Source organism: Pseudopipra pipra, chromosome 16 (assembly GCF_036250125.1).
Source record: "Pseudopipra pipra isolate bDixPip1 chromosome 16, bDixPip1.hap1, whole genome shotgun sequence".
In the NCBI taxonomy this organism is placed as follows: domain Eukaryota; kingdom Metazoa; phylum Chordata; class Aves; order Passeriformes; family Pipridae; genus Pseudopipra; species Pseudopipra pipra.
This window is the reverse complement of record NC_087564.1, coordinates 14,079,862-14,100,593: the sequence shown is the minus strand read 5'-3', so window position 1 is coordinate 14,100,593 and position 20,732 is coordinate 14,079,862. Positions and strand designations below refer to the sequence as shown.

The 20,732-nt window shown below is 51.7% G+C and overlaps 1 protein-coding gene and 1 long non-coding RNA gene across 4 annotated transcripts in view; one reads left to right on the top strand and one right to left on the bottom strand.

Annotated features, from left to right (window-relative positions):
- Positions 1-217: 217 nt before the first annotated feature.
- Positions 218-20,732, top strand: part of PEMT (phosphatidylethanolamine N-methyltransferase) — a 41,197-nt gene continuing 20,682 nt past the window's right edge. Inside the window, exons 1-2 of one of the 3 annotated variants that reach the window (XM_064673294.1) lie at positions 218-331; positions 2,725-2,832. In XM_064673294.1, the coding sequence (XP_064529364.1) occupies positions 218-331; positions 2,725-2,832 (222 nt within the window). Of the gene's footprint in view, positions 332-1,152; positions 1,332-2,724; positions 2,833-20,732 lie in introns of those variants that run through there. The other 2 variants (XM_064673293.1, XM_064673295.1) reach the window with 2 other exon arrangements.
- LOC135423248 (uncharacterized) lies at positions 4,073-12,029 on the bottom strand. Its single transcript, XR_010434755.1, has 2 exons — positions 10,874-12,029; positions 4,073-6,366 (listed from the first exon to the last, which is right to left on the bottom strand). It is a non-coding gene; the product is annotated as an uncharacterized LOC135423248 (long non-coding RNA).

Sequence of the window (20,732 nt, the reverse complement as noted above, 5' to 3'; positions counted from 1 at the left end):
ACTCCCATTCCCACTTCACTCCCACTCCCAGCCCCACTCCAGCTGCCCGGGGGGTCGAAGTCCAGGCCCGGCGGCCGGACGCGCCCCCGCACCGGCGGGGGGGGCGAGGTCAGCGCCGTGCCCGTCCCGCAGGCCCCGGGCCCGGCGCGGCTCCTCCCGGGGAGGCGGGACCGCGGCTCCGGCAGCGCCTCGGCGGGCCCCGCGCTCGGCCGCGGCCATGGCGGGGCGGCCCGGGCCGGGCGCGGGGCGGCGGGAGGAGGCGGCGGCGGGCGGGGCCCGGCGCTTCCCGTGGGAGTGCTGCGAGGGGCTGGGCGGCCTGGATTACAGCCAGGTACCGGCGGGCCGCGGGCGGGCGGGAGGGCGGCCCCGGGGAGGGAGCCCGGGGGTGGATCCTGCCCCCCTCCTTTCCTCCCCCCGCCGGTGCCACCGCGGGGCTCGGCGGATCCGCTGGGAATAACCCGCGGGTTGTGCCCGCAGGCGCAGCAGGCCCGGGGCGCTCGGTGCCCGGTGCCCCACGTGCGCCCGCTGCCCTCCTCAGCCCGGTTCCGCCCAAGCCGCGCTCCGGCCGCGCAGCAAGGACAGCACCGGCACCGTGCTGCAGGTGCCCGTGCAGCTCTTGTTTGGGTGTCTGTGCTGCTCTCAGCCAGGTGCCCGTGCAGCTTTCGTTTGGGTCTCACCTGGGTGTCCATGCAGCTCTTGCCCAGGTCCTTGTGCTGCTCTCACCCAGGTGCCTGTGAAGCTCATTTGGATGCCTGTGCAGCTCTTACCTTGGGTGCCTGTGCAGCTATCACCCATATATGCCCCTGCAGCTCTTGTTTGAATGCCTGTGCAGCTCTCACCCAGGTGCCCATCTATCTCTCACCCAGGTTCCCATTTATCTCTTACCCAGCTGCCCGTTTATCTCTCACCCAGGTGCCCATGCAGCTCTCACGTGAGTGCCTGTGCAGCTCCCACCCAGGTACCCATATATCTCTCACTCAGGTGCCTATGTATCTCTCACCTAGGTGCCCATTTATCTCTCACCCAGACACCCATATATCTCTCAGGTGCCCATATATCTCTCACCGAGGTGCCCGTGCTGCTCCCACCCTCCCTGACTTTGAGGCTGTGGACAAGCGGGCAGTGCCTGCCACGGTCATTGATTCTCGTCGGGGAGGAGGGGGCAAAGTTGAATGTTCTGTGCCTGTTACGTGGCTGTCCCGGCAGCTCGCAGAGACAGCTCATCCCATTAGGGCTCCCCTTTTATCCCGAAAAGCACACACCAGGCACAGGCCAATCTGCCTCCCGCTGGCAGCAGCCGCGAATTTGGTTGTTGAGGAGCAGAAAAGAAGGTGAGTGCAATGTTAACGATGTTGCCAGCCGGGAGTTAGTAGGTCAAGAAGCTTTTGTTCAGCCCGTGCTGGCGGTGTGCTCGGCACCGTACAAAACGAGAGGAAAGAAGCTGTCCTGGTCCTGCAGGATTGCAATTGAAGCAGGATTAGACAGTTCGGCCCCGGTGCCAGCAGCTGTCTGGGTGCTTGGGTTACGGCTTGACAGTTTGAAGGGACAGGGTCTGGTGGGAAAGGGCTGCTCAGGGGTGAAGGGAGGGGAGGAGAGGCTGGCAAGTGTGGGAACAGGGGGAGACGGGTCAGGATCAGGCCCTGGGGGCTGTTCCCATTGTTTCTCACCAGCACCCTTGTCCCCAGGGCTCAGATGAAGAAGCCCGGGGGAGCTGGGCTGGTAGTGGTTTGAAGGAGGCTGTGGACTCCCATAAAGATCCCCCCTTTCCCCGTGGCTGTACAGCCTTTTCTCCTGCACTTTGCACTGTGGGTGGTCATGGCTGGGCAGGAGGCACTTGGAGTGACTGGATGTGCCCTGGGCCAGCACGGGAGCTATTCCCACAGCCTTTTCTTTGGGCTAGGAGCGGTGCTGTGCTTACCAGCCCCTCTCCGTGAATCATACTGTGGCTCTGGTTCTTTCCAAGAACCTTTGAGGAGCCAGTGGGAATTTCTCTCCCGGATGGGCGAGGTGGAGCCGATGCCTTTTCGAGCCGTTCTGTCCCCTGGCATCCAAAGGACTTGCAAACACAGCTGTGTTGGGGAAGCAAAAACCTTCCATGTCTCAGTGTTGTCTTTGATTTTGTTTCAAGCGAGGAAAGAGCTTGGGCTGGGCCGTTTTGTCTTTTGTTTTCAAAGTTTTTGGCAAAAAAAAAGGCCCTGGCTGACTTTCATCAAATAGCAGCACAGGGAGAGGGAGTGAGGAGGGAGAAGCAGCATGGCTTACTGCATGTAAAAAATGCTGACAATGTCAGGAGCCATCCTGGGAAAAAAAGCTCTTTCTTATAAGGAGAACAGTGAGTTTTAAGGGTTTTTTGTTGTCATTAAGACAGGAAATTCTTTTGCAGCTTCTTACAATGCAAATGCATCCCCCTCGCTGTGGAAGGGGTTTACATCACTATTCTTTCATGGAAGACAAGTTTAAGGCTGACACAGTTCATTGCTTGGAGTTTCCATGCAGACCAGCATTCCTGGGGCAGTTCTCTGTCCGCAGGGACACCGAGGTGCTGTGGACAGTGCTCCCTTTCCTGAAACATATTTGGGTTGGCAGCTGCCCTGTGAGACTTGTGAGACTTTGTGAGCAGCAAAGCGAGAGCAGCAGTGTCATTGCAGTGCCCATGTCCTTGTGGGTGTAATGGCCAGTGTCCCATGGGAACCTGCACTCCAGTAACCATCTCTCCTTCCCCAGGTGGATGTGGCAGCCATGGCACGACTCTTTGGCTACGTGGATGTGACTGACACTGGCTTCATTGTGGCTGTGCTCTCCATCGTCTTCAACCCACTCTTCTGGAATGTGGTAAGAGCTGCCTGCACTCCAGCTGCTCCTTCACTCAGCCTTCCTTTCCCAGCTTCCTTTGGGATGCACTTTTGGAGGAGAAACCTCTTTTGGGGAAGTCTGATGGGCTGAGTGGGGGGATTGCTTCTCAATTAGACATTAGAGGTGGGTGAGCAAGGAGCTGTGCTGCAGAGTGAGCTCCTGGGGCTGGAGGTGACCATGAGGGATGTCACAGAGGAGGTGAAGGGTGGGAGCCAGCACAGGATGCAGCAGGAATTAGGAGCTGAGCTTGGGAGAGGGGGGAGAGCAATCAAACCCGTCCTTCACGCACTGGTCACCACTGGGACTGAGCATAAACAGCATTGACCCCCATCAGGGGGGCTGCACTGTGTACGTTGCCCACTGCTTCCCCTTGAAATATGTTGGCAGCTGTTTGTGTGGATGGAAGGAAGGAAAAACACTCAGCCAAAAGTTAACCTGAAAAAAAATTCCTCCTCCACCATGCTGCAAAGCCTGGCAAAGAGCTGCAGGGTTGGCAGCAAGCCAGCCCCAACGGGAGCAGGGTACCTGTGCTCGGGTTGTGTTCGCTGTGTCTGTGGAGGCCACAGTGCTCCGGGAACCATGGCTGGAAGAGTGTCCACTGCCCTGTACCACTGTGGTTTGCTGCCTCCCTGCAAGAGCAGGAGGAGTCATTGCTGGCCCTGTTCCTGAGCATTGCAGAGCCAATGTGCCAAGCAGGGAGAAGCTTTGGGCAGGCTGGCTGCAGGATGAGGGGACTGTCACCCCACAGCACCCTCAGCAGCACAGCTGAAGTATGGGGTGAAATGTCCCTGCCAGCACTCATGGGAATGGGATGTCTTTTCAGCCACGATTCCGAAATCTGCCCACCAAACCTCCTGACAGGGATTCTCTCCCTGGAGAATTCTCCTTAAAGAGGCCTTATTTTTCCAGAGGGGGAGGACTCATCTCTCTCTGAGCGTGGGGGCTCTTGAGATTGTCTCACGCTGGGCTTTGGAAAAGCGAGGCTCTCCTGGCTGTGAGTCACTTTGGAAACCTCTGTTGGAGCTCTTTGTTGCAGCCTCCCTAATTTTTCATGCAACTCGTTATTAAAAAGTCTCACGGTGTCTGAAATGCGAGCTGGAATATGCCACATTATTTCGACTGCGGAGTCATCATTTAGCATAAAGAATCAATGAACAAGAAGATTCAGGATGTGGTCTCTGGGGGGAGAAACTGGCTCTGGCAAAAAAACTGCATGAAAGAGAAAGAAAAAAGTACTTTATTAGCATCTGCTGCTACGCCTGCGACTCGTGGGACGCCTGCAGCTTGGGAAATAGCGTTGCTTTTTGGCTCAGGAGTTTGGCTGCTGTTAAAGGACAGGGAAAGCTGATGTAACAGCAGGAAGTTCGTTGCTCCGCGTTGCTGTTGTCCCCTCCCGGTGACTGGAGAGCGGTGCCGTTGGCAGCAGGTGGCACTCCAAGCCAGACGTGCAAGGCTGGGTCTGGGAGCAGGAGGCATCTCGGCGTGGGTTTGAGTGAGCAGCCCGAGCTGGGTGTTGGGGGAAGCTCCGGGGAGGTGAGCGTGGCGTTCCGTGTGTCCCCTGCTGTACCAGGCCGGATGGATCTCACAGTCCCTGGACCTCCACACCTCTGTGCTCTGCCCGAGCACCGGAGCACCTCCCTCGAGTTTTCAGTCACAGTGTGTGACTCACATCAGGCACTTCTGGAAGGCTCTTGCAGGGGATCTGTGGGTACTGCAGCCCTAAACAAGCCCCCAGTGTTGGGTACATTTCAGCAAGAGTGGCCCCAGACATCCCTGATTTTCTCTGACCTGCTTCCTTTACCTCCTCCTCATCCTTTTTTCCATGTGATCAGTGTCCCCTGCCTGCACCCAGCCAGCAGCTCTTTCTTTCCCTACATCCCTGCACAGGCTCCCTCTTTCTCTGGCTATTTGGGTTCCTTCCCAGCAGCTGAGATCTTTTCTGCATCTGAATTACTCTGGGTTTCCAAGAGCTTAAGTGCAAAGACTGGATTTCTGCACAGCGCCAAGCACTCTCTGCTCTCTCTGCTCAATAAGTAATGTGGGACCATGCTCAAAATCCCTTCTGTGCATGAAATTCCTGATTTGGATAGAAATTGGGTGGGGATGGATTGGTTTAGTTCAGTGTCTTAATTCCCTGTTTCTGCTGAACTCCAGCCAGGTCTGCCTCTTCCAAAGTTTGGCGCCGTGTTGTCCTTGCTATGCAGTGCCTCTGAATAAATATGTGGTGAGGAAACCCTGGCTCCATGGAGAGGTGCATATCAAGGCCTCCAGCACAGCAAGGTGGCCTAGTAAGCACCAGGCATGTTTCTCTGGGACTAAACCTGCAAAGTCTGGGGATGAAGCACGAACTCTGGAGGCTGTGGGGGAGTGTGGCTCCAGAGAAAAACCTGATGCTTGTCAGGTCAATGGATATACTTTGGCTAAGAGAGCAATTTCAAGGACCAGAGCCTAAGTGGGGCAATTTGCAGACTCCAGCTGGATTGTGCTGATGCTCCCTCCTGTTCTCCACAGGGGAGAAAAGCCATTCCAAAAAGGCCTCGGGACTCCCAGTTCCCACCCTCCTCCCTGTGGGCATGTGTAGGAGGCTACCACGAGTGTCTCCCCAGGGCTGCCCACTGCATTTCCCCACCAAACTCAGGGCTTGCACCCCTTCTTCTGCTTCCATGTCCTCTGTATATGTTAAAATCCCATCCTTGCCTGGGCAGCCCCCAGGTTATGTTTGCCACAGCACAGCTTGGATGTGTTCCTGCACTATTCTCTGGTTTTTCCCTTTTTTTTTCTCCCTCTCCTCCTCATGCTGTCTCTGCTTTCCCACCCACCGTGGCTGTTATGAAAGGAGCTGCTGGGAGCTGTGGTCCTGCATGAGGCAGGAACACAGGTGAGGTCCCAAAAGGCAGCAGTGGAGCTGTTTTGGGAATGAAATCACTTCAAACTCCCCAAGGATGTTCCGTGCAGCTGGGAGACTTGAGGTACTGTGGGGCTGTAGAGGGGCACCCAGCAAGGAGCAGGCACATCTCTGGAGCTGTGCCATAAAACGTTAATGAGGCCAGAGCAGCAGGAACTTCAATAAATCCCATCTGTGTTTGGAAAGCCACAGAACCATGGGAGAAGCTTCCCATCCCTTGGTAACTAAGGAAGGTATTAAATAACAGCTCCTCAGGGACAAATATTTTCAAGTCAGGAGAGGCAGATAACCTGCACGCAGGAGGCTTTAAAAGCTGGCTGAGCCTTTTCACGAGGGGACTTTCCAGAAAGCTGGAAGGTTTCTGTCACTCTCAATAGCAACCAGGCATAGCCATGAGGCCACTAGTCTGACGTCCATCACCACGCAAGTGAGTTTTAAGTGGGAAGTGCATCCATCAGCAATCTTTTCCTGATTTGAGCCTCTTAAAAATTTAGGTCTGGCGTCAGGGACCGATTTAGAAATGGCTCATCTTCAGCTGCCGCCCCAGAGCTCGCTCCTCCCGTCACCTCCGGTCACCCCCTCGAGACACCCGTGTGTCTCACAGGAATCTGCAGGGTGAAACCCCAAATGTCACAGTTAGGAACAGGCTTGGCGTAATTTAGCATGATTTTAAAGAACACAGACCCCGTCAGACAGTGATTTTATTCTTCAAGGTTGCAGCTTTTCCTGTTCAGGGTAGCAAGATCTCTGTTCTAGACCTCTGTCAAGCGTTTAAGCTGCATGAGGTTTTGATTAAAGAAGTAGTAGCTGCACAGGGACCTGGGCTGACAACGCCTGGCTCCTGATGGATGTGTACCTCTTGGTTCATTTATTTTTAATTTCCCATCCTTTTCTCCTTCTTTGGAGATTGGAGGAATCTGCCAAGTGGGTAAGAAGTGCTTGTGCTGGTGGGGAGGGGAGAGATTGCAGACACTGGCAGCCTGATTTCACCTACCTCTGACCACTTCTTGCTAAACTCGGAGGAAGGTGCCTGGCCCCAAATCTCCCCACGCTGCTGGGAAGCAGCTGGAAGCTCGGAAGTTGCTGGGATTCAGACCTCAGTGAGAACTGAGAACTGAAACTCTGAGTAACCTTTTTAGGACAGGAGAAAAAAGCCTGATGCTGGGGGATTTCAGCAACTCTCACTGCCTGTCTTACAGAAGGGAAGGATTGAGCAGTGGTTTGATGGTGGTGTGTCAGCACCTCGCTGGGGAAAGGAAATTGCAGGGTATGGAATAGCTGCATGAGGGCTGAGATGGCAGCAGGGAGTACACCTCAGTTAGCTGAAGTTTACAGCGCTGGGAGGTGAATGAGTTGGGGGTAGTTTAATGTTTTTTTCTGGCCTTCAAATTCTGTAAGCCTGAGAGATTTTTGTGGGCTCCCCCACAAACCTCTGCCTGCCTGCAGCCATGGGGGAGAGCAGAAAACAGCCCTCAACCAGCTTCTGGAAAGTGCTTTTAGACCCCATCATAGAAGCCGCGGCACAGTGGCGATGATTATCTGCTTATAACAGATGCTAGATCAATAGCGGGGCTTCAAGCTATGCTGCAAGGCAATTGACTGCAGAAAGTGTTTCTTTATTGGGGTAAAGCTGGGCTTGCAACGAGGCTCAGATTCGCTCTTACATCTCCGGTCTTAAAATGTCACCACCAGCTCTGATGCCTTTCATCCTTTGTGCAGGGAGAGAACGCACATTATTCATAATTGGACTCTCTACCAGGCAGCAATAGCCGTTTTCATTTCCTACAATGGCTGAGAAAGAGTGAGGATTAGCCTTTTTTTTTTTTTTCTGTCTCCTAAACAGCATTTAGTGGCAATTTTATTCCAAGTGACTTGGTAACGCTTTCACTCAGGCAGTGAGGGGGCTTCGCGTGTGGTTCGCGGATGGCATCGATTCTCCAGCTGTCTTATAACAGAGCAAGTCCTGGCTGGGTGTGTAACACCACCAGCCCTGTTTGTCTCCTAAATTTAGCTTTTCCAGTGTGTTGACACTGCTGTGAGCCACATAACAAGCACCAAAACTGGGTCGCACCCTCCAGTGTGCCGGCTGGAGTGGCACAATTAGGAGCACTGGCACCTTGAGGGAGAGCCACATCCTTCGTCCCAGGCTTCCCGCAGCCTCCCGTCTGGAGATGGTGATGTTTTCATCTAAATCCTCTTGAAGAAGTTGTGCAATATATTTTTATGATGTCCTTGCAGGCTGAGCTGCCTGAGGTGGGGGAAATCGTGGAGCCCAGCCTGGCCAGGCAGCTGTGAGCTGAGATGCTTCATCTGTGTGTTGAGCCAGGCACGGTCTCGGCCCTTGGGACTCCAGGCAACGTGGTGGCAATCATTCCAACAGCTGCCCACCCACTGTGCACAGGTACCTGCCAAGACAGGCTGTGCTTGGTCAGCTGAGCTGTTTCTGTGCCTATTCCTAGCATGAATTTGGGATCCAGCTGGTGTGCGACGTGCCTGCTCAGCGTTTCTCAAAACCAAGGTCAGAATCTGTCTCTCACCTCACAGCTGACCCGAAAAACAACCTCCTTTTTTTAGCATCTGCAGAATGCTTTTCTGAAAACTCAGGGTCTTTGTTGTATGTACTGGACTTCTCTTGTTTAGTGTTTTAAAAATAAACTGCAGGCTGCTGGCAGCCCTGCTGGAGTAGCTCAGCACACGTACACAAAAGATGAAAAAAATTTATTTAAGCCAAGAGTCTTGTTTCCATATGCATCAGAGGATTACCTGTAGACCCTGGAAGCTGGAAGAGGCCCTTTCTTCTCTATCCCATGCTATTCCTATCCTGCTATCCTGCTGCTAAACCCTTTCACCTGCTGATGAGGTGCTGATCAGAGATATTAGTCTATGAAATGGCAAGTCTGTGACCACCTGCATCTCATGGGACAAGGCAAAAAATGCAGTTGGAGGCAAAAAAGAAAGTGATATGATCTACCCAGACGGGGAGGCATGGAAGATATTGGGTCCTCCCACATGGTCCTGGGCTTTGGCAGTGTTTGTGCATAGCCTGGGGACTGGGAGCTGCTGGATCCCTGAGGGGAGAAGCCCACTGCCATCCCTGGGACATCAGCAATCCAGGGGCTGGACGGGGACTTCTCGTGTTTTGTGCCTGCCACAGTCACAGACATGAGCCGGCTGTTCTCCAGCTGTGCCGTGGCACAGACTGTTTTGCAGAAGCCTACCCAGTTCCCAGAAGGATGGGATCTCCCAAAATAGGCTGTCTTGACGAAGAAATGCAGAGACATGCAGTCTGCTGGGTGCTCCTGGGAGGTTATTCCTGTAAGCCCCGCTGCCACGCTCCCGTCACAATGCAGTTGGATTTCCTGCACGTCTGGAGACTCGTGTGGAGGGAGACACTGGGGTTTCATGGATCCAGCTTGTGGCAGGGTGGTGGCACACAGGTTTGGCACCCCAAAGAAAATGCCACCTCGTTTTCTCTATTTCCCCCCCACTGATGAACTCTGAGGTGACACTCTCCTCCAGTTGCTTACATGGCAGCAGCAAATGGGTAGAAAGGTAGATTAGTAAATCAGTAAAGCAGAACCCTCCTTCTCTTTTCCACCTATATGATGTCCCCAATGACAAGAGAAGCTGGAAATGGTTCTTGGCAGGAGCATCCCACATCCCTGCTCTCCTGAGTGTGAAACAAGATAGTTCAGCACTCTGATCACAGCAGCGCTTGTTGGAGGCTGGTTCTTAGTAAATATTGGGAGCCTCATCTCTGTTAAAGCAAATAAGTATGTGCAGCCCCCTGAGCTGCCTTATATTGCCCTTTCTAAGGCTTTAAAACCCCTGTATCCCAAACCAAGGGAAGGGCTGTGGAGTCACTGCCTGGTTTTCCTTTTTCCTGCCAAGCCATCTGAACTTCTGTGCTTGCTCCCATGCAGGAATGAGGGGTGACTTTCTTAGGAAATTAAAAATTTGGTTGCCAGAAAAGCTGGAAACCCCAGGCCTGTCTGTGCATCTGCACGTGGCTTCATCAAACTCCCCTGATCTCCCAGCAGATGTTAGTGTCAGGGAGAGGAAGGCTGGTGGGAGCTCTTGATTTTCCCGTACATCATGGAAATTGTGACCCACCGTGGTACAGTATCTACTCATCTGGATTGGACAATATCTTGTTTGGCTTTTTTTCCTTGTAGAACCTCTTGTGTTCCCTCTCTTTACTCCCCCAGAGCAAGGATGATGCAGCCGTGGGCTTGTTCTGCGGGTTGGGATGTGCAAGCTGCTGCTTTGTCTGGCTGAAGGGTTTTCACTCGCTGTCTGTGTAGGCACATTCATTTTTGGTGTGCTTTGGAGAAGAAAAAGGCTATGAACAGCTCACACCCCTGAAGAGGGTGAAATAGAGATGGGTTTTAGCAATTTTCTGTGCTTTTGGCTGTTGTGGGGAAGCCTGGCCGTCAGGGCTCCCGGAACACCTTCGTCACCTCTTTGTGCGGTGGGAGGTTTGCTCGTTATCTGGTTTCTGCTTCGCTTATAAAAGAAGCTGTAATTGTAGCAGCTCCTTGCTATAAAAGCACAAAGACATTTTCAGGGAAGGAAAGTGTGCGTGCAGCTTTTATGATCCTTTACAGTACTCCTTCTGCCCACTTTTCTCGCCTCCTGCCCTTTGTCCAGCATCATCTCTGTGCCTGCCTGCTGTTCAGCACGACCCCCTCTGGCTCGAACCTCTTCTTTGCTATAGAAATGCCCCTCTAAGATAGAAAGCACCCTCCTCATCAGACTTCTTGGGTTAAGAGAAGACAGACTCCCAAATGCCCCCATGCAGCCAGGTGTTCCAGTTCCTGCCTCTTTCCTCAGAACTGTGAGCCCAACAGCAGATGCTCAATCTGCAAAATCTCAGGGAGGACTTTGAACTGGGGAAAAGAACCTTTCCATCTGTCTGTAACTGCAGTGTACACCCGTTAACAGGACTGAAGTAATACCAAATCAGATCACCTTGAGGCATGCATGCTTGTTCCTATAAAAAAAACCAGAATGACCTCAGACGAGATACAGTATTTTTAACTATGAAGCATTCCTACTAAGTGCCTTTTCCTGTTTATTTTTACCAGGACATTGTTGTAATGACTGCAGACTTACTCATTTCATTCCCAAGGCTGGAGAGCAGCAATGAATTCGTTTCATTTCGAGATTTTGTTGTACAATCATTTTCCAGAGATTGATGTTCTCAGAAGCCAAAGTGAGTGCATTGCCCAAACCAGGAACATTGCTTTTCTTCCTGTAGCCATTAAGCTTTGGTACCTGCTGCAGATGCGAGAGGATCATAGCTGAAAGGACTTGCTCAGCCTCCTTCATCCACCTCTGTGTAAGGACTCTGGTAGAAATTTGTGGAGCAAAGGACCGTGAGAGGGTTTGAGCACTGGATGCAGGGCTTGTGTCTGCATCCCTGGATTGGGCTTTGAGGCTGCAGAAGGGAGAAGGAGCTCCCCTGGGCTGTAGATCACAGGGTCTGAAGATGACTGTTCACCTGGCTTTTGGGTTACGTTTCTTGCACTGAACAGCTACAACAGGGCACGTGGTTACACCCACCCACACCCGGAGGAACCCCAGCACCAACCCCAGCAAGGCTGAGGGGTTCGGTGGCTGTATTTAACCCTTCAGGTTGTTGTTACTTGTTGTACCTCACGGGTTGAACATCTCATCCCCGAGCAGGGGGGAACAGCGCGCGGCTGCCGCGTTACATAAAGATCACATTGTCCCTCTCTATTGTTGGCCGCCCAGACGGCAGCAGCATCGCAAACATGCGTGTCCTCAGTGCCGTGGGAAATGTTCCCAGGGGTGGCTTAACACAGAGTGTGGAACGTGATATGACGAGCAGGGAGAGGACAGGAGGCCCTCCAGCCGAAATCAGTGCTTGCCGAGTGCAGCCAGTGCAACCAATACCTCTTTTCCAGTGAACTCTCACTACTCTGCGAAGGGGTATTAGATTTCTCTTGCATTTTGTGCTCTGTGAGGCATATTTATTTTCTTCTCTCCCCCCCCTTCCCTGTCCCCCTCCTGTCACAGCTCCTGTGGGAGCCATGAGCGGGTACACTCTGTCCAGAGGATGGGTGTGTTGGGAGTCCTTATTAGCAGACTTATTCCAGAGAATTAAACCCTAATTTCACAAAAGGGCAGCAAGAGAGCGCCTGCAGCTCTGGGAGAAGCTGAGCTTTGTGTGTTGTTTGCAAATGGCACAAGAAGTCCTGGTCTGAGCCTGCTGGTCCTGGTCACTGGGGTATTGTGACCAAAAGAATAATTGTGTTTCTTTACTTCTTAAAAAAAAATTACAAAGTGGTGTACAAGGAAACCGGCCATGCCTCCTCTGCTGTGCTGTCGCTTGTGCCTCCACTTGTTTTCGGTCTCAGGGCTTTAAAATGTTCCTAATCCTCTTCCACTTCATCTTTTTACAGCCCTGCTGCAAAGTGTGCCTCTGTGACACCTGTCATTGTTTCTCCCTGAATTAATAGTTGTGTGTAATTGTGACCTGCCACAGGATGCTGTCTTGCTCTGTCAAAAAGAGAGATGCTAATGAAGAACATTGGGTACCACATTATGGGAGAGCAAGGCTCGACTCGCCGGGATGTGGGACATGTACTTGCCGTACTGTTATTGCCAGCCTGGGCAGAAATGGTATTTCTGTCTCTCATCAGTCACTGGCTAATGATTGTAATTTTTACTTGCTGAGAAACTCTGGATATAATGGACTTCATTAACAGATACATGAGATGCTACCAGACCTGCATTAGGGGGAGAGAGGAAGAAAACAACCCCTGCGTGGAGGAAATTTTATTATTTATCTGTAGCAGTAGAAGTGATGCAGAATTAGTGTGGGATTCGGCGGTGTGGCTAATGAGCTGGGCTGAGCTGGAATCCAAGCAAACCTATTAACGTGAGCAAACTGCAAAGATGATGCCCAGACCTGAAAACCCTCAAATCCAACACGAGATCCGAGCAGTGTCTGGGATGGCTTGGCTGCTTTATCTTCCTCTGCATAGGTCCGGGTGGTTGCTGTTGTGTTTGTGTCTCGAGAGGCTGCTGTTTGCTGTCACCCCCCCTCAGCCTTTCTCCTTCCCCTTCTCTCCTGCCAGCTCCTTCTCACTCATGAATTGGGTGAATTGGAGCTCCTGATTTAATCTTTCAGACAACAGAGCCAAAGTATTTGCACTCCCATGGGCCACAGCTGCTTGAATAATTGCCCGAGTTGAAACATTGCGGTTCAGCCCCAGTTTTCAGTTGCAGGCAGTGGCACATCTGCAGGTCCAGCTGATTGGGGTCACGATGACAGAGCTGAGTGCTCACGCTGGTACCCAGGCATGTATCTGCAACTAAATACAGGCCATACAGGAGAGGAAAAAGCACCTGATTTAGCTGACATCTGCAGTATAGCTTTATACGGTCTCTTTGCAATGAATCAGAGGCTGAAAGAAATGTCAGAGTCGTTAGATGACCTCAATCTCCTTTTACCTGGAACCTGTGAAGGCTTGTCTCAGTTCGGGAACAGGGTATTCTTACATAGGATACACTTGCTGAAGATTGACCATTTTCATTCCAGCTAGAATAACTGGTTTTTAATCAGGCTGACCTTATTTGCAACAGCAATAGTGATTTGAACTAGAGGTTTGCAGCAACATTAGAAAGCTTTGAAGAGCAGAATAGATGCCTCGTGACACAGATAAGGCTTTATCCCCACATTTAAAACCAAATCCAAGGCACTGAGGAGAATTCAGAGGGACTTGACCTCAGCACTGTGATCCATTGGGATCCGGGGCCTAATTTGGAAATAACGCAATGGAACAGAGGCGAGAAAATAAAAGGGGAGTCTTAAAAAAAGGAGAGACGTTTGTCTTGTAATGTGGCATTTGTACTGAGTGCTTGCTGACAGTGTGGTGCAGCAAAGAGCTTGTCTTCCTAAATCGATGCCAGTTCAAACATCGTCAGTGCTATTGTCGGATCGCTTTGTTTGGAAGTGGGTCTGTTGGGTAGACAGCCTGTTTTGGTGAAGCAGCTGTGTAGAAAACTTCAGACACTTCCCCAGCTTTGCTTTTTTTAGGGTTGCATGAGTACGAGCAACAAGGGAAAAAAATAAGCAAATACAGGATGTGAGATGGATCTGAATGTTCTCAGTCACTCGAGACCAACACACACCTTGGCTTCTGGTTGGTTTGGGAAGGTGCCTGCTACAGACTGCCTGAGCAAAATCCGATCTGTTTCACCCAGGGAAAATGCTCCCAGCTTCAGAAAAATGTATGAAAATACAAGGTTTGTGGTTTTCTGGATGGGAACTGTGTGCAATGGGAAGCTGAGCGTGGGCCAAGTCATCTGGGCATGGAAGATGAAAAGAAATCCGGCAAAATGCTTCACCGTCCTGCTCATGAGATGCTCATCTGGCAGCACTTACCTTCCCTCTGGGCTCCGGCAGAGCCCCAGATACTTATGTAGGGGCAGCCTCTGCCTTTCCCTAATCTCAGGAGATTATTTTATTTGGTTGTATTCATGGTTTAGAGGAGCTGGGTGTGTCCCAGCTGCTCCCCATTCCCTCATGCAGTCCATGAGTCCCTCCCACTGCTTGGCCATCCCCACCACATCCCAGGCCGGGACTGGAAAGATCCTTCCCTATCCTGTGCTGCGCTCTGGAGAAATCATTATTTCACAAATATTTTTTCCATGGGATTTTTTGGCCGGGAGAGTTGGTTTGGGCCTGATTCCCTGTGGCTGGAGCTCATCACCCTTTCCCTTCACTCTCGGGGAGCTGCTCATAAGGGCTCCCCATGCCCACTCTCAAAATTAATTAACACAGCTCATTCTGGCTTATTGAAATCACCTGCCTTCAGCTTCCAGCACTTTGGACATAAATCATGAGCTCTTTGCTTTGAGGAGAAACTGTTCAGATTTTGTGTTGGAAATTGCTAGCAAATGCAGCCCATATTCTGTGTCATTTTTGTTTTTATTGAAGAGGAGAGGATGTGGCTCATGGAACATCCATGGACCTGGGCTGCCTTGGCATACACTAAGCAGGGGCTTGTTTTCGTTGCAGCCTGCTGATGAGATCCTACTTTGACAAATCACATAAACACTATTAGAGAAATGAAATTTTTTATCTAACTGTTTATCATGAGTGGATTCAAGGTAAAGGCTCATATGGAGGTAATCTCAAGGGATAACTTTGAGGTAAAGCGTACCTAGTCCTTATGAAACCCTTATCTGTTTACCTGCCAGCTTGTTTTGTTTCCCCAACTCAAGGCTGTTAGCTGGGGTGACCTGTGCCGTTTCAGTCCAATTACTTTCACTGGAGATGGATGCAGGGGGGGGGTATTTTTTTAGGCTAAACCTAGTGGAGGCAGGCTGGGTTTCTGTAATATCTTTCCACTTTTAAAGAAGTGGAGTCACTTTACTCTTCTCCCTGTGTCAAAGTGCTCAGACTGAACCCTGTTGACCCCCTCGGCAGCAGTATTCATTGGAAAAGAGTCACTAGAAGAGGCACTCCAGCTTGTGTTTCATCCCCTTAACTTGCTGGTTTGCGTGATGGGCTTTAAAGGCAGTGAGGTTTGTCACGCTGGTTTGTCTCAGCACTGCAGCTCCACAGCCAGTCCCTTGGTTTTGGAGAGGAGCTTGCCCCTGCTTTCTGCTTGTAGCTAGTTCTCTTCTTCAGCCCCTAGGATGGTCTCCATTTTTTTGAAGCACTTCGTGTGTTCCAAACCAACTGTTCCACTGTGAGAGCCTGCAAACGTGTGGCTTTTCCCTCTTTGTCACCTGGGTGTGCAGCCCCACCGTTCCAGCTGGCTGTTCCACACCGCAGTGTCCTTGCACAGCCAGTCCACACACCGCCTTGTCTCTCCAAAACCCTGCTCCTGTTTCTTTTGGCTGGAATGAACAACAAACGCCCCATCCAGAGCCCGTGAAAGGCAATGGAAAAATCTTCCTTGCGTCAAATCGACGCTTTCCTTTCCAAACTGAAAACCCTTGGCAGACACGGATGAGCTAAGCCTTGCTGCTCGGCAGCTGTTACTGCCATGCACCAGTGGGGAAATGGGAGAGGGGAAAAACGAGCTGGTACAGTATCCTGGGGAGACCTTTTGTGGCTGAGCTGGCCCATCCCCATCTCTTGGGACAACCTGTGAGGTCTCTGCCCTCAAAGCCTCTGCCCAGAGCCTCCAGTCTCTGCCAGGAGTCCCTGCCCTGCTCTGGCTCCTCGTGCATGGGCACAGGCTGTCACCTGTTGTCCCCAGCGCCTGTTGCTCATCATCAAACCATCTCTGGGTGCATCTTTTCCTTGGGCATTACGATGAAAAAGCCTTTACAAGCTGCGTGGGCACAGTCTCTGACCTGCTTTGCCTCACAGTCCACGTGAAACTGTGGTAAGACGGTGCCTGTCTCTTCTCATATCACTTTAGTGTTTTAATTGCATGAACTGGAAGCTGCTGCTCCAGTACTTGGTGGGGGAACTTCGCAGAGCTTTAATCACTTGCTAAAAAGCTTTCAGGCTGCATTACCATCTCATGACTCTCTGTAATGGAGAGCCTGTGCCCTGAGAAACCTTCAGAGAAATAACTCAGTCTCTGGATCAGGTAGTCCAGAGCTGCTGCAGTTTTTCCTGGTGCAGGCAGGAAGCAGCTAAACAAAGTGGAGCCCATTGGGGTACTGACAGGAGCTGACAGCCTGTGACCACCTCCCTCTGGGCGCTGTGCTGGCAGGAGGGACTTGTAGTCTCATGGTGGTCTCATGGTCACCCCAAGTGCCAGCCTCTCCTCCTGGAAAGTGCAGTTGGGAGAGCTCAGCCTGCAGCTCTGCAATGTTGGTTTTCCATGATTTAGTGCTTACCCTGTGGCACCCACTCCCAGCCAGGCCTGGAGCCAGTGCCCACCTCACTTGTGCCTTGTGGATGCATCCTGTGCCACGGGCTGTGCTGGGAATAATGGGGGTGAGCAGCAAGGGACTGCAAGCAGTGCTGTGGCAGGACAGAGGGATGGGTGGGATGAGGGCTTTGGGGAGGCTGGGGGACAGCTCACATGGGCAGAGGTGATGCTGCCATCCTGCCAAAGGGATTGCAAGCGATGGCATGTGGGTTAAAGACTGCTGAATAATCTGCTGGCCCAAGTGGAGAAGCACAGCTGAGAACTGGTGGTTCATAGTATAGAAGAGGTGGTGGATGAGGAATGCTGGAGGGACTGGCCTGCTAAAGGCTGGAGGAGGGAAGACACCATAATGTGCCCTGTGTTGGTAGTCACTGACCAGCAATGTGGGTGCATGGTGGTCACCACAGCCCAGCACACCATTACCTGTCTGCCAGGCCCTGCCCATGGGCCGGGTTTAAAGCCCTTGTGGGTTTAGGACCCCTTCCCAGGGCCATGTTTCCATATGGGGCTGTCCTGGTGCTCATGGGCAGCACGGGGAAGGCAGTTCTGTGCTTTGTGTTGCCAGCACTGCTGCGCCGGGAACGTGACTGCAGGGAGGTGACGGCTAATTGCTGCAGCGAGTCAAGGACTGTTTAAGCAGCTAATTAATTCCTCCTAATCAGCCCTTGATCTGTTGAAAACTGCATGGCATTATCTCCTCTGCTGCAACACCTTGATAATTCCTGTCTGAATGGCCTTCACGGAGAACATATTTAAATAAACTCAATAGAGATTTCAGACAGATAGCAACTATAATTACCAGCTTGTACAAATTAAAACCGTGGTTTGTTCTGTTCTTTTTCTCCTGCCTTCGCTGCCCAGAGCTTCTACTAATCATGTTCCTGCTGCCAGTGGCACGCCAGTCCCCCGGGCATTTTCTGCACATGCCTTCGGAAAGCCCGTGCCGGTGCCTGGTGCCGGAGTGTGCCGATGTTTCGGATGAGCCTGCACATGGGCACATGCCAGCCTTGGCTGGTGTTTTTCCTGTGCTAGGGGCTCACTGCTGTGCAGGGGAGCTGCAGGAGCAGCCCCCCCACACCCCTCAGGGTTGCCATGCGCTATCCTCCCCAGGACCAGTCCTGCAGTTTCCCCCCCCCAGTCTCTCCTAAGGTTTGCAACCTCCTGGAAATATAGAGTTTTTCTCACCTGGGAGGGGCACAAGCACTCAGACATTGGCCTTCAGTGGCCACAGGAGCCCGGGCTGGAGCTTTCAGTCATGGTGTTCAACTGTAGGTGCTTCCCTACATCACTTTGGCAGTGGATTGCCTGCACTGAGCGCTGCTGGCTGCAGCAGGGCTTGAGCACACTTCGTTAGGAGGGGTAAGGTCAGGCCACACTCATTTCCTTCATGGTCACTTGGGACAGCAAGAAGGGCTGGCTCCTCTGGCATTTGGCAAAGGTCAGCCAGCCCTGGTGCTTGCATTTCCATTCCAGCTCGCTCTGCTTCCCTGCCTGCTCCTGGGAGCACCAGAGCCACGGTCTGGGTGCTCAGGTCTATCTTTTGGGTAAATGTAATAGCTGCAAGCAGGGCGGTTTTCCAGCATCCAAGCAGTGGATAGCAGAGAGAAGAGAATGTTGCTATGCTTTAATGAGGGATTACAGCGAATCAGAAAGCAAAAATGGATTTTTAATGACAGGAACAGGTCGGTGCCTCTGGTCCTCGTAGGTGAAATCAGGGTAATATCAAGTTTCCTGCCCATTCAGCATGTTGTGAGCCAACTGGGGCACATCTTCCCCCGCGGGAGGTGCTCTCTGACCCATACTTGGACAATGAATATTTTTATGCCAACAATTTGACCAGGGCTGGAGCATCCCTAGAAGTGCGCAGAGCATCTCCCCAGATAGACCCAGGATTTTGCACATCCCCTCTACCCTGCTCCTGGGAGAGCTGGGAAGCAGGCACTGGCCTTAACCCCTCAGTGCCTCAGTTTTCCTTGGTTGAAGGGAGCTGCTAATCCATCCCAGCCTCCCAGCAAGGCTAAATTCACTAGCTCCTGCTCGGTTTTCTTCGGATGCCATGGCAATAGGGCAGTGTGAGGACATAAAATGACTGATTTGCATCGAGATGCAAAATGTCCCTTTGTCCTGAGCCTTTGGGTTATCTGGTTTCGTTGCCCATTTCTGGGGCGAGCCAGATATAGCAGTGGAATCACATGGAAGAGCACAAAGGCTCTAATTCAGAGCTGGGACTGAGCAATTAAAATGTAGTGTGTTCCAAAGCCAGGTTCCCTGGATGGCAGACAAAAAGAATCAATTTCCTTCAAACAAATACTAAATATTAATGAGAGGCCGTGGTCTGCCATGCACACGGAGCTGGAAAGAGCATTTCCCGTTGATCACTGCAGAGGCAGGTTCATGGGATGAAATTGCTTTTCGAGTGGTTATTTGTGGCCTTTCCCAAGGTGCCTCGGGATGGTTTGCCAGCCCGAAAAAAAAAGAAAAGGAAACTCAGAGCATTTCCATTTTCCATCCAGGCAGGCACTGGGAATGCGTGCTGGAGCTTTCATTTTTGTTTACGCACTTGCCCGGGTGGTTGGGGAGATGGCTGGGATTGGTTACGTAGAAATCATCCCCGAATTTACGTCTGGAAGGAAGCAATTCCCTGGGAACATCAGCCAGCTGAGCCTGCCCCCGGAATGGCCTGCCAAAGGCAGAACATGGGACCCAAGAGCATCCCCAGCTTTGCAGCCACATCCGCTTGCTGATTTATTTCAATAATGAGCATTGGGGGAAACATTAAAAAAATGACTTACAGCACTCACCAAGTATCCTAAAGTGAAAGCAGAGGGCTGGGAGCTTTGGAAAAGAAATTTTTTTCTATTGCTTTGACCCTTGGGTGAGTCAGGAAACCTCGTATTAACTCCCTTTCCAAACTTGGAAGAAAAATGAAAAGGCTTCTTTCCCTACCTCGCCAGGACACACAGCTATGGTGTGGGACTTTTCTCCCCAGTGCTGTGCTTACCCATGGGCAGCACAGTGCCAGCCTTGGCTGGGAGGGCAAAGAGCACAGCGGGAACGGTCTCAGCGCTGCTCTGTCCCACACAACAGCCATGGAAGCTGCTGGAAGCATTTTGCATCCGTCACGCAGTAAATAATAACATGTCGGTTCATGATTTTATAAAACCATTAAGGCAGCTGCGTAGCCGTGGGTCGATCAGGAGCTAATATTAGCTCGAAATGACTAAAATTAGAAAATTAGAACCAAGCCAGAACTAATTAGTTGTTCAGGGAATAGAACCAGAACCGGAACTAATTAATTGCCACTGAAATATCGCCGCGGGGCGCAGTGGGTGCCGCTGCTTCCAGCTCCGCACCAGCTTTGCTTGGGATGACTCCTGTGTGGGCTCGGAAAGGAGCCCAGAGTCCCATCTGAAGGCTGTGACAGCTAAATAAGAGTTGGCGGCTCAGTCCCAGCTGTGTGATGCAGCACAGACTGGGCTGTGCTGGGAGCAATCCCATCGCAGCCGAGGCAGCTGCTGCCGGAAGGGCTCGGAAAAGCGTCCCCTCGCCCTGGCTGCCCAGATGTGCCTTTCCAAAGGTGAGGGCAATTACAGTGACCACCTTGAGGGCTCCCAGCAGCACACAGGCTCTTTGATCCCAGCAGCTCTGCCTTCTCCTTCAGCTCCAGCTCTGCCGCCACTGTGATGCTCTGCAAAGCTCTCTTGAGTGAGCCAGGAGCTGCCATCCATGCAAACGCTGCCAGAATAATTTCCAGGGAATTAGGAAGTTGGTACAGATAACTGGCACGTGGCTGCATTTTTCCATCTGTGACTCCATCACCTGTATGGTCACTTCTTTTTACTTTCCAAAGGTGGTAACTCACCCTATATTTCTTTTTCCTACTCTCTCAGCGCTCAAACAGCAGCTCCGATTTTAGCAGCAGCATGACGCACTGTGTTTTAAATTCAATTTAGAATACAAACTATTTATACCAGCCAGAAAAAGGCAGTGAAGCAGCTCTCTCTGTCATGAGTGGATTTGTAATTTCGGAGCAATCATTGCATAACTAATTGAATCAGCTCTCAGCATGTGAAATCAGTGCCCTGCTTATCAGAGGTTTTCAT